The sequence below is a fragment of the Heptranchias perlo genome, chromosome 1 (assembly GCF_035084215.1).
Source record: "Heptranchias perlo isolate sHepPer1 chromosome 1, sHepPer1.hap1, whole genome shotgun sequence".
NCBI classification, from domain to species: domain Eukaryota; kingdom Metazoa; phylum Chordata; class Chondrichthyes; order Hexanchiformes; family Hexanchidae; genus Heptranchias; species Heptranchias perlo.
The window spans coordinates 142,112,739-142,125,872 of NC_090325.1; the positions used below are offsets into that span (position 1 = coordinate 142,112,739).

The 13,134-nt window shown below is 42.4% G+C and overlaps 1 protein-coding gene across 4 annotated transcripts in view; it reads left to right on the forward strand.

Moving 5' to 3' along the window:
- lrba (LPS-responsive vesicle trafficking, beach and anchor containing) overlaps positions 1–13,134 on the forward strand; it is a 753,934-nt gene that overhangs the window by 538,789 nt on the left and 202,011 nt on the right. For all 4 annotated transcript variants that reach the window (XM_067992149.1, XM_067992164.1, XM_067992158.1 and 1 more), the window contains one exon: positions 1,503–1,615. In XM_067992149.1, the coding sequence (XP_067848250.1) occupies positions 1,503–1,615 (113 nt within the window). The remainder of the gene's footprint in view (positions 1–1,502; positions 1,616–13,134) is intronic.

Genomic DNA, 13,134 nt, shown 5'->3' on the forward strand with positions numbered 1-13,134 from the left:
CTGCACCCCTCCCCATCCTCCCCAACCACTATCACATATCTAACCACCCTTTCCTCTCCAAGGTCCTTGAATGCATTTTTGCCATCCAACTTCTTGCTCACCTCTCCCAAAACTCCCCAGAGTTGCCAATGACATCTGTGACTGCAACCATGATGCGTTATGCTTTCTTGTCCTCCTCGACCCCTCGATCCTCCTCAGTCATCTATACTCTTCTGGGATCCTACTTGTCCCTACCTAGCCAGCACATTTCCAGCAACGCTTCTCCTTTCATACACAAACGGTCACCTCTGGAGCATACCAAGATTCCATCCTGGGCCTCTTTTTCTCGTTTACATGTTGTCTTTTTGGGATACTATCCACAGGCATAGGCCTGTTTCCATCTATATGCTGACAACACCCAGCTCTACTTTTCCTTTGCCACCCTTAGTTCAGTGGCCACCACTGTGTTGTCAGACTGCCTATCTGGCATTGTCAAGGGGAGCCAGATCTTTTTCCATCTGAACTATGGGAAAACTGAAGCCATTTTATTTGGCTCCCACCAAAAATTACATACCCTTGTCTCATCCTCATCCTAGCTGACTCACTCAGGCTCAACCAGATGGTAAGCAATCACATGTACCCTGAAATGAGCTTCAATCCCCATATCCTCTCCTTGATTGTTTTCACCTCTAAAACACTGCTTGCCTCCAGCCTTATTTCACTCCCACCACTGCTGAAACCCTCATCCATGCTTTTGTTACCTCAAAGCTCAACTTCTCTCCTGCGATCCTTGCTGACTTGCTTCGGTTCACCCTATGCAAACTCATTCAAAGCTTAGCCGCCTGCACCCTGTCCCACATAAAGGACTGTTGCTCATCCTTCATGTCCCTTAACAAACTAAATATAAAAATCTTTGTCCTTGTTCACAAATCCCTTCATGGCTTAGACCCTTCCTCCATCGACAACCTCCTACAGCCGTACCTCCCATGCTCTGAATCTGGCGTCATGTACATCCTCTCCTGCCACTCCTTGTTCATTGGTAGAACCTTCGGCAGTCTTGTTTTGACTCTCTGGAACTTATTACCTAAATTCTTTACCTTACCACTTCTCTTTGCGCCTTCAAAAGTTTTTTTTCCAAATGTGTAGTCATCTATTCTAACTCTTCTATTCTTGCTCGTTGTCTGCTTTCTCCTTCGTAAAGAACCTTGGGACATTTGATAACATTAAAGGTGCTATAGTTGTGCAAGTTGTTGTTTTTAAAAAAAAAAAAGATTTCTTCCTTAAGTGACTTTTTTCTGTGTTGGCAATCATAGTAGTGAATCTCTGTGCCACCATTTGTCATCTACCAGTAGGTACCAGGATAGATATGTATTTTAACACACATTGTTTAAGTTACATGACATTTGTTTTCATGCATTAAAAGTTAACAATATAGTGCCATCTATTTTTTGACTTCCTTGTAAAAATACTGTTCAGAATTGTATCTGGATTGTGAATTGAATGTTAATTCTTTTTCTGTTGAGGTCGGACTTACAGTGACATGAATCAGTATCCTGTTTTTCCTTGGGTGATAACTAATTATGAATCAGAAGAGTTGGATCTGACACTGCCAAGCAACTTCAGAGATTTGTCCAAGGTATTGCCTCTTACATCCTATTTCTATATCAATCAATATATTAAAAATCTTGCGTCTGCGCACACTTCCTGTCTGCTGCACTTGACTTTCTGTTATCACAGTTTTGTCACAGCTTTTATATTAATTCTTTCCTTATAAAGTCCCATCTCTGCCTTTTTAATGTAAAATGCCAATGTAAACTTGTCATGCTGATTGTGCAGTCTAGGGTGACACTATAGATGCTCTCGTCGTTTAGCTTGGCCGTTGTCATTTTTAGCCTAGCTTCAACATCGTAAGTATTTAAAAGCAAGTTGAAGCTTTAAACTTCGTAAGTTTTTAATATTTTTCATCGAGTCTACAGCACAGAAACAGGCCATTCGGCCCAACTGGTCTCTGCTGGTGTTTATGCTCCACACGAGCCTCCTCCTAACCCTCTTCATTTAACTTTATCAGCATACCCTTCTATTCCTTGCTCCCTCCTGTATGTATCTAGCTTCCCCTTAACTGCATCTATGCTATTTGCCTCAACTACTTGTAGCACGTTCCACATTCTTACTACTCTTTGGGTAAAGAGGTTTCTGCTGAATTCCCTATTGGATTTATTCGTGACCACCTTACATTAATGACCTCTAGTTTAATTTAAAACTACTCCTGTTTAATTTAAAAATTGCTAGAACTCCGTGTACACCATTTTCCATATAATCTTTGCTCTTTGTCTCTCCCCCCCCCACCACCACCGACCGCCACTGTTAAGGTTCTCTCTGCATGCAGCCCCCCCATTACAGAGCACAACATTCCTTCCCTGCTTCCCCTTTCTTCCCTTCCTCTCCCCTCCGCTTTCCCCTCCCCCTCTCTGCCTTTCCTCCCCCTCTCTCTCTGCCTTTCCTCCCCCTCTCTCTCTGCCTTTCCTCCCCCTCTCTCTCTGCCTTTCCCCCCCCTCTCTCTCTGCCTTTCCCCCCCCTCTCTCTCTGCCTTTCCCCCCCCTCTCTCTCTGCCTTTCCCCCCCTCTCTCTCTCTGCCTTTCCCCCCCCTCTCTCTCTCTGCCTTTCCCCCCCCTCTCTCTCTCTGCCTTTCCCCCCCCTCTCTCTCTGCCTTTCCCCCCCCCCTCTCTCTCTCTGCCTTTCCCCCCCCTCTCTCTCTCTGCCTTTACCCCCCCTCTCTCTCTCTGCCTTTACCCCCCCCTCTCTCTCTGCCTCCCCCCCCCCCTCTCTCTCTCTGCCTTTCCCCCCCCTCTCTCTCTCTGCCTTTCCCCCCCCTCTCTCTCTCTGCCTTTCCCCCCCCTCTCTCTCTCTGCCTTTCCCCCCCCTCTCTCTCTCTGCCTTTCCCCCCCCTCTCTCTCTCCGCCTTCCCCCCCCCTCTCTCTCTGCCTTTCCCCCCCCCTCTCTCTCTCTGCCTTCCCCCCCCCCTCTCTCTCTCTGCCTTTCCCCCCCCTCCCTCTCTCTGCCTCCCCCCCCCGCCTCCTTTCTCTTACCCTAACAACAACTACAACTTTAGCACCTTTTACCAAGAAAAAGTTCCAAGGCACTTCACAGGACGGTAATTACTGTGAGCTGGAAGATGATTGAGCCGTTGTAACTGCTGTTCTCAAAAGGTGTATAAAGTAGTATGTTATCTACTGTAGCACAGAGCGCATCGCAAAGAGAGTGGATCGTGAACTGGGTGGGAAATTGAGAATTTGGTGAGAGTGGGAATTAGGTGTGGAGGGGGAAGGAGGTGTTAATCATAGAATCGTAGAAAATTTATGGCACAGAAGGAGGCCATTCGACCCATCATGCCCGTGCCAGCCGAAAATGAGCCCCAGCCTAATCCCACTTATGTCACGGCACTTCAGGTGCAGATCCATTACATTTTTTTTAAAAGCGATTTTTAAGAAAAACAAAACAGCCATTGAGCTGGAGTGCGAGTTGGAGACACTCCGACACATAATGGAGGGAGAGGAGTATCTGGACCAGACCTCCATCACACCTCGTAGAGACGTACAGAATCAGAACGGGGTTGTTGTGACCAGTAGTGTACAGAGGAAGGGGAACCCAGGTGAGATAGAAAACGAGGATCTGCAGAAACTGATCCTATCCAACAGGTACAATGTACTTGCTGCCTGTGAGGATAATGATAAAGACTGTCGGAAAGACAGCCAGAATGCTGACCGTGTTACCCTGGAGCAGGAGGCTGTCCAAAGGGAGGAGGAGGAGGCGAAGCATGATATGGTAGTTGCAGAGGATTCAATAATAAGGGGGTCAGATAGCATCCTTTGTAAGCAGGATTGAGAGTTTCACGTGGTATGTTGCCTACCTGGTGCCAGGGTGAGGGAGATCTCGAACTGCTGGAAAGGATATTGGAAAGGGAGGGGGAGGATCCAGTTTTTGTGGTCCATGTTGGGACCAACAACATAGGAAAGAGTAGGCAAGAGGTCCTGTTCAGAGAGTACCAGGAGCTAGGAGCTAAATTTTTTTTAAAAAAGGACCTCAAGGGTTATAATCTCTGGATTATTCCCTGAGCCACGTACAAATTAGGGAGGTGAACACGTGGCTGTAGGAGTGTTGTGGGAAAGAGGGGTTCCATTTCATGGGACTCTGGCACCAGTACTGGGACAGGAAGGAACTGTACCAATGGGACGGGCTGCACCTCAACCCGGCTGGGACCAGCATCCTAGGGCGGTCACGAGGACTTTAAACTAGTAAAATGGGAGGGGAGGGGGGGAGAAGGGCTCAGGTGGAAAAAGTAGTATAAATAATAATTCTAAAACAAACGAAAAGCAAAAGGGTAGAGTGATGGTCAGAAATTATGCTATAGGCACTACAGTTAAAGGGAAAACTCAAAGATGTAAAGTAAATAAATTAGGAGAGAGAAATAAAAAATGTGTGAGAAAAACATTAGAGCAGAAGGACAGGTTAGGGTGTGTGGCCCAAATAAGCGTTCTTTATACAAACGCATGGAGTATAGGAATAAATTGAATGAATTGCAGGCGCAAATTCAACTTAGAAGGTACGACATGGTAGCCATTACTGAGACTTGGCTGCAAGATGGTCAGGACTGGGAACTGAATATACCAGGTTATAAGGTCTATAGCAAAGATAAGGAAACTGGCAGAGGGGGATGAGTAGCCTTAGCGATTAAGGATGAAATTACTTCAATGATGAGAGGATAAAACAAGAGATAAGCAGGCAGTGGAGACTTTACGGGAAGAATGAAGAAATAGCAAAGGATTTAAGACTGTAGTGAGAGTTGTGTATAGGCCCCCTGGTGGTAGCTGTGAAGTGGCAGAATGTATAAATGCAGAGATTAGACAAGCATGTAGCAAAGGCTGAGTGGTTTTAACAGGGGATTTTAACTTTCATATTAATTGGGATAAGCAGATGAGCTCATGTCAGAAAGGTAGCAAATTTCTTGTGTGCTCAGGACAGCTTTCTGCAACAATATGTCCTAGAACCAACAAGGGGGCAGGCCATATTAGATTTAATAATGAGTAATGAGCCAGATTTAGTTAACAGCCTAACGGTACGTGAACATTTATCTAATAGCGATTATAATGTGATTGAGGTCAATGTTGTTTGAAAGGGAGAAACCCGTATCAGCCATTAAGATTCTAAATTTAGATAAGGCCGACTTCAACAGGATGAGACAGAGACTGTCCACAGTAAACTGGGCAAATCTGTTAATGGGTAAAATGACAGAAGATCAGTGGGAGGAGTTCAAAAAAGAATTTAACGTGACACAGAACCAGTTTATGCACCTTAACGGGAAGAGCTCCACTTGCAGAAAAAAAAAGTCCTGGACGACAAAAGAGGTAAGGGACAACATAAAACTAAAGAAAAAAGTTTGCCGATGACACAAAGATAAAGCATTGTAATCAGTGTAGATAGAAGCATAAAATTAGAGAGAGAGATTAATAGATTAAGTGAATGGGCAGAATTGTGGCAAATGGATTTCAATGTAGGCAAGTATAAGGTCATCCACTTTGGATCTAAAAAGGATAGATCAGAGCACTTTCTAAATGGTGAAAAGCTTGAAACAGTGGAGGTCCAAAGAGACTTAGATCATGTACATAGATCATTAAAATGTCATGGACAGGTACAGAAAATAAACAAACAGGCTAATGGAATGCTGGGGAGTCTAGGACAAGGGGGCATAGCCTAAAAATTGGAGCCAGGACTTTCAGGAATAAAGTTAGGGAACACTTCCACACGCAAAGAGTGGTAAAATTTTGGAATTCTCTTCCGCAAACGGCAATTGATGCTAGCTCACTTGTTGATTTTAAATCTGAGATTGATAGATTTTTGTTAGCCCCATATCCATTAATACCTTTGGTTAAGACGGGTTTATGGAGTTAGATCACAGATCAACCATGATCACATTGAATGGCGGAACAGTCTTGAGGGGCTAAATGGCCTACTCCTGTTCCAATGTAATCAGGCTAAAATTAACACTGAGCCAATGGAAGAGATTTTAGGAGGGGACTAAAAGCTTGATCAAAGAGCAAGGTTTTAAGGAGGGTCTTAAAGGAGGAGAAGCATTTTAGATAGAAGCTTTGGCAAGTGAATTAAAGTTACTGCAGGAAACTACAGCACATAAAATTGCACTCTCGATATTGTGCAAGTTTTTTGGTTTACGTACTGTACCTGGTACTGTCATCATTTCTCAAATGGAGTAAGGGAAGTAATACATTTTGGTCATGTGAGCATTTACTTAATGCAGCATTTCTGTGTTGTGTTTTGGTATATTGCCATGAATCTTTCGTTCTTATTTTTCTACACTTTTTTTTTTAGATTTTGATTATTAAAATCCCTCACTAATGCAGCTCAGTATCTCTGAAATATTTCTAGGAATCTTTTTACAAACTGTCCTGCCACCAACAATCAGGGAAATGGCTTGATAAATATTCACATCTGCTACTAAAGCTGTTTGTTTCTTCATTATATTAAACATGGACATGGTAAGTAAGGAAACGGGGGGTAGGGTGGGGAGCGGAATTCAAATACTTGTAGTATATGGGGACTTTTTAATGCAGACCCACATAATCTTTCTTAACTATGTTCTGCAGTAATGTTTTATTAAGCGGCCATCTTTAGTACTTTTATATCTTGCATTGGGACTATTTACACTATTTGATGATCCATACAAAATAGAAGTTAAAAAAATCACAATTTTGTCATTGTTTTAGATAACTTTGTTTTTTTCTGAGTTTTGAATAGCTTTTTCTTAGTCGTAGTGATTTTTGAATCATTTGTTAGCTACAGGAAATTTTCTCTGCTAGACAGTCATACCCAGTGTTCATGCTAACCACAACTTTGCAGTTTCCAAATGCTGTCTGTTATCAAAGAAAGACAAACAGCAGAATTCAGTATTACTTAGGCCAAAGTGGAAAAGTCCACATCTCTATGTAAGAAGGAAAAGGCTGGAAAGGAGGAAAAAATTAAGGATGACTCCACCTTGGGCATGTTGAAAGTGGCATTTCGTCTAGATTCAAAATTTCTGTTAGCAGTTGTATCTGACTATTTCCTGATACCTTTCCTCCATCACTTTATGTGGAGGAGAGAAAGGTGAAGAAGAAAGATGTGCAGTTTTAAGTTCAGCAGTCAGCATTCTTCAAATTGTGTGCATGCCAGGTTTCCCACTATCCAGCTATTTCTGTTACTAACTCATTATTCTACAATATGTACAAGAATTATATTTCTTAATGAAGGCTCTAAATTAATATTTTCTGGATACTTTACTGTATAACATTCCTTTGCTTTGTGTTTATTTTGATAACAAACCGATCTTCAATGGTACTCTTGGCGACTCAGAGGTTTTATAAGAACAGCAATGTTATGCCAAGCGGTATTACTAGGGACACTGATTTAGCACCCTTCAGATCTGGGAGTACTAGGAAGGGGACTTGGGTTCGGACAGCACCCACGTTGGGAGGTGTCAGGTATAACTATCTAAAGCCTGAGAGCATCCATAGAGGGATCTCGGGGTACTGCAAATACTGGTGCAGGACCTGGGGTCATTAGGAGATGGATTTTGGGATCTGGGAGTATTGAGGAAGAAAGTCTCAGGGTCTGGGAGCACTCTTTGGTTCTGGGATCAGGGAGCACTGGGAATGCAGAGTAGGAATTTGTGAGCACTGAGAGGGGCCCTGGGAGTGAAGGGAAGAAAGAATTATGGGTGTTGGGGGGACGGTAGGTGGTAGGGGGAGAGTTCCTGGAGTCTAGAAGGACTGGGAAAGGTGTTTCACAACATGGGCTTGCAGTATTGGGTTTGTTGTGTTCTGGCAGAATGGCGGGTGGGAGGTGGTGAGCAGGGTCCAGCAGCTTTGTGGGGTGGGGAACAATTAGGGGAGTAGGGTCAAGCGGCTTTGTGGGGAAGGCACAGCTACCAATGGTGGGGTGAAGTGAGGGGGGATGCACAAGAGGCTAGAATCGGAGGGTGTTTGAAGGATATAGCAATCGAGGAGATTAGCGAGATAGGGAGGAGTGAGGCCATGGAGGGATTTAAATACAAGGATGAGAATTTTAAATTTGAGGTATTGGGGAATGTAGTCACTGTATGTCTGCAAGAATGGTGGCGATGGGGGAGCAAGACTTGGACCAGGATAGGATATGGGCAGCAAAGTTTTGGATGAGCTGAAGTTTACGGAGGGTGGAGGATGGGAGGCCGGCTAGGAGTTTATTGGAATAATTGAGTTTGGTGATGACAAAGGCTTGGATGACGGTTTCAACAGCAGACGGGGTGAGGTAGGGTTGATGGTGGGTGATGTTAACATGGTCAAAGTAGGTAGTCTTTGTGATAGAGATCACCACTTGCCTGAAATAAAGCTATGAAAATTCAATCTTCAGTTTCGCCTTTGAGGAAAAATCAGTAAAGAAAATCTTAAATCCTCACAGGATGTGGGAACAAACCCTTCAACTCCTGTTGATGTACAGTTTGCATGCTGGGAAATAATGTAAATTGCCCTGCTCAGAATACACAAATATGGTTCAAAGCTCTTCCCAATTGTCGAGATAAAAGAATCCAGTCAAAGTCCAGGCTCTTGAGATAGGCTAATGCCTTGATGGAAAAACTTTTTAATAAAGATATTAAAAGACACAAAAGGCAATAGTGGGTAACTTTAATCATTTTATTGTGAAATAGGTAATTTTTAGAAGTTTTTTATTTTGTTTAAATCTTTAATTTGGACATTAGAAGTTTCAGCTAACTGAAGAAAAAATGGCTGATGAAAATTTTTCAAAAACCATTTTGATTGATTTGATTGGCTTATCAAACTGTGATAACGAAATGTTGGCATGTTCCTATGGGGCTTTCCCATTCTATATATTTACATAGTAAATTTCAATGTTAAATGTTGACATAAAAAGCCTGACTTGAAATTGGGACATAAGGAAGTGAACTTTGCGGACAGTAAGTTCACACCTTACTCAAGATTTTTAATATATAGATATTTCTTAGACTGTTGAACTAGATTTGCCATGTAAAAATGTATTGTTTTTGTTCTTGGGATGTAGACAAAACTGGCAAAACCTCACTTGTTCATCTAGTTGCCCCAGGAAGGTGGTGATGAGCCGCCTTGAACCGGTGCTGTTCTTGCGATGATAGTGCTCCCACAGTGATAGGTAGGAAATTTCAAGGGATTGACCTTGCAATGATGAAGGAACAGCGATATATGTCCAAGTGGGATGGTGCGTGACTTGGTGGGGAACTAGGAGATGATGGCGTTCCCACAACATTGCTGCTTTCATCTTCAGCAGTAGAGATTGCAGGGGAGGGAAAGTGCTTTCGATTTAACTTTGGTGAGTTCCTGCAGTGCATCATGTAGATTGTAAATACTACAGCCACAGTGCGTTGGTGATGTAGGAGGTTGATAGTGAATCCAGCAGCAGGTGCAGCAATCAAGCAAATTGGTCTGTCCTGGATGATGATGAGCTTATTGAATGTTGTTGAGGCTGCACCCATCCAGGTGAGTGGTAAGTGTTCCTTCACTCTCCTGACTTGAGCCTTGTAGACGGTGAAGAGGCTTCTGAGGATCAGGAGGTGTGCCACTCGCCAGAGAGTTCCCAGCCTCTGCCCTAAGCTTGTAGCCAGGTGTTGATATGGCCGGTTCAGCTTCTGGTCTGTGGTCACCCCAAGATGTTGATGGTGGAGAACTGTGCAATCATGGTGCCAATGAAGGTCAAGGGGAGATGACTGGAATTTCTCATGTTAGAGATGGTTATTACCTGACACTTATGTGGTGCGATTGTTATGTGACACTTGTCAGCTCAAGCCTGTATGTCCAGTTCCAGCTGAAGGCTGGCATGGGCTACTTCATTGTTGAAGGAATTGTGAAATCATGGAGAGAAGGTCATTAATGAAACAGCTGAAGATGATTGGGCTGAGGATGCTTCCTCGATGAACCCCTGCAGTGATGTCCTGGGGCTGTGATGAATGACCTCTGACAATCACAGTGATTTTTTTTGCATCAGGTATGACTCCAGCCATTGGATAGTGTTATCTTTGACCCCTGTTGACCTCTTTGGTTGAATGTTGAGGGCAGCTGCTCTCACCTCTCCTCTACCGTTCAGTTCTTGTGTCCAAGTCTGAATCAAGGCTGTGATGAGGTCTGGAGCTGAGAGGTTCTGGCAGAGTCCAAACTAAGCAAGTTATTGGTGAGTAGGTATCGCTTGATGGCACTTTTGATGACTTCTTCCATTCCTTTACTGATGTTTGGGAGAAGACTGATAAAGCACAAATTGGCCAGGTTACGGTTATCCTGCTTTTTATGGATGGGACTGGGCGATCTACATTGTTGGGTAGCTGCCAGTGTACATAGCTTAGCTAGGTGAGCAGCTAACTCTGGTGCACAGGTCTTCAGCACTACAGTCAGGATGTTGTTAGGGCCTGTAGCCTTTGCTGTGTCCTTTGCACTTAGCTGCTTTTTAACGTCACGTAGAGTAAACCAAATCGGCATCTGTAATGGTGGGGACCTATGGAGGATCCCTACGTGTCTCTGCCTCTCTACTGCTTTTCAAGTTTTACTATTTTGTTTATATTTCCTCTCCTAGTCTTCCTTCTAAAATGTATCATCTCACATTTCTCCACATTAAATTTCATCTGATATCTATCTTCTCAATTTACTAACTTGTCTATATTCTCTTGAAGTTGCTTACAGTCCTCTAGAGTTAAGCAAAGTATACTATATAAAAAAATAAGTATCTAACTTTAAACTGGTGATTGAATTATATCCGCACGCCCTGTTCAATTACCCCTGCTTCACCTGATGACTACATTTGGTATTGACTCCTCACGTGCAACGCCATGGGAGACTGACCAATGAAATATATATTATTGAGCGTGAGCAGTGGTTCTAACACTGACTCCAGTGGGACACTGGAGTCAGTGTCCCACTGGAGTCTAGAAAACATTCAAGAAGCTTTACTCTCTGTTTCTGTCCTTTAACCTACTTCCTATCCATGGTGCCACAATTCCTTTAATATAGTGTGCCTTAATTGTGTCAACAAGCTTCCTATGTATCATGTTATCAAATGCTTTTTGAAAATCTGTATACATGACATACACGACATTTCCATATCAATACACTCTGTTATGTCCTCCAAAAACTCTATTAAATTTATCAGACACAACTTACCTTCTACAAATCTGTGCTGGTTAACTTTTATTAGACATGTCTTTATAAGTAAGTGTTCATTTTATTCAGTGTTATCCAGAAACTTATCTACTACTGACCATTGACTGGCTGATCTATCGTTAGCTGGTTTATCCCTTTCTCACATTCTGAATTGAATAATTAAAATTAGCAAAGAACTGATCATTTAATGCTAGAATACCTATGAACAGTACCCCCACACAGGCTAATCCCTCTCTCTCAGGAGTGGGCTTGAGCTCTGCTTCTGCCCCAGAGTTGGAAATTTCACTTCAGTCTTAGGTGCTGGAAATTTGCAGCTCATGTTCAAAAATGTGTGTGTGTGTGTGTGTGTGTGTGTGTGTGTTGCGTCTGGAAGGTTTGTAGTTTTCACTCGGCTCTTGTAGAACTAGAATACCCAAGGTACAACATGACAGTCTATCACAGTGGCAGTCAGGCAGAAAATTCACAAATAACTGCAAGGTGCAAGCAACAGGGGGGAAAAGCCCATCAAAAACAAAATATTGCTTTATTTCAAATATTTAATACAATTTAAGCCATTCATTAAAAATTCAGAGTAATTAAAAATTCAGAGTTGAAGGTGTTTGTAATGGGATGTTTTTTTCAGTTGCTGAAGGCAAAATAATATTAAATCAGAGCTAGCATGGTGTTTGGAGCAGTCTGTTGAGATCAGGCATTGCAACTGGAGTCAGTCAGCTGAGCTTGATGAATAAGCACCTGTTCAAGGTGCTGGTCATTGGAAACTCAACAGTGGGGGAAAAGCCTCCCTTGTGTAGTGTGGTATCAGTGATAGTTCCAGCAAGAAGCATAAATAGAACATAAGGGATGAAAAAAATCTTCTGTAATCATGTTTTATTACTGAAAAAAGGAGTTTCAGGGAGTAGGAGGGAAAATAATTTCTTGCATTTTAAGTGAATGCTGCAAATTCATTGTGGGAAGTAGAGCACAAAATTATAATGTATATACCTGAGGTTTTGGGGAGAGAAGAACAAACAGTTGCTTCTATCTTAAATGATGGGTAAATAGTATTAAAATTATTATATATATGAGGTTCTATCTTGTGTCATCAATAATGTACAATATTTTTACTTTGTGAGTCATGATCTATTGCTTCAGTAAATTTGTTGTATTATGGCAGAGGGCAAACTGTTGCCACATTTAGGCTACAGTAGGACTGCACTGAACGTAAGCACATTCCAGCTCCCAGAATACCTGGGGTGAGTAGGCTCCAGTAGGCAACTAGATCTACTAGTTATATACAGTATTTATTACTGATGAGTACAGCTGTAGCTAAATAGTCACAAAGTTCTGATTAGCACAATTTCATTGTCCAGGCCCTAGGACTCGACCTTAACAAACCATTGTTAAACTGTATGTCACAAACTTAACAACTAGGATGAATTACTATCCTCCTTTTACTGACAAACTATGTTTTAATATTAATCTTGCAGAATTAATAAACATTTTCTGCAAGTTTTGAAAGTCAGAACCGTAAACAAAGAAAAATAACTTACATTTATATACTGCCTTAGGATGTTCCCAAGTGCTTCACAGCTATTGAAGTACTTTTGAAGCAATATCACTGTTGTAGGAAAAAGCAGCAGCTAAATTGCACAGAGCAACATCCCACAAATAGCAGTGATGTTGATTGAAGGATAAATGTTCCTGTTCTTCTTCGAATAACACTGATTTTTTTTTACATCCACCTGAGAACAGTGTTAAACAGATTATTAGTTGGTGAGATGGTTTGAGGTCACTGGAGCCTACTCACCCCAGGAAGAATGCTCAATGCAACAAGCTACCAGTTTGGTCTGTATTAGATCTGAAGCCTAGTTTCTCAATGGAAATACCATACAAAAAAAGCTGCTAACAGCCATAGCCAAGGGATTATGCACAAAAAATAATGTACAGGCAGTTT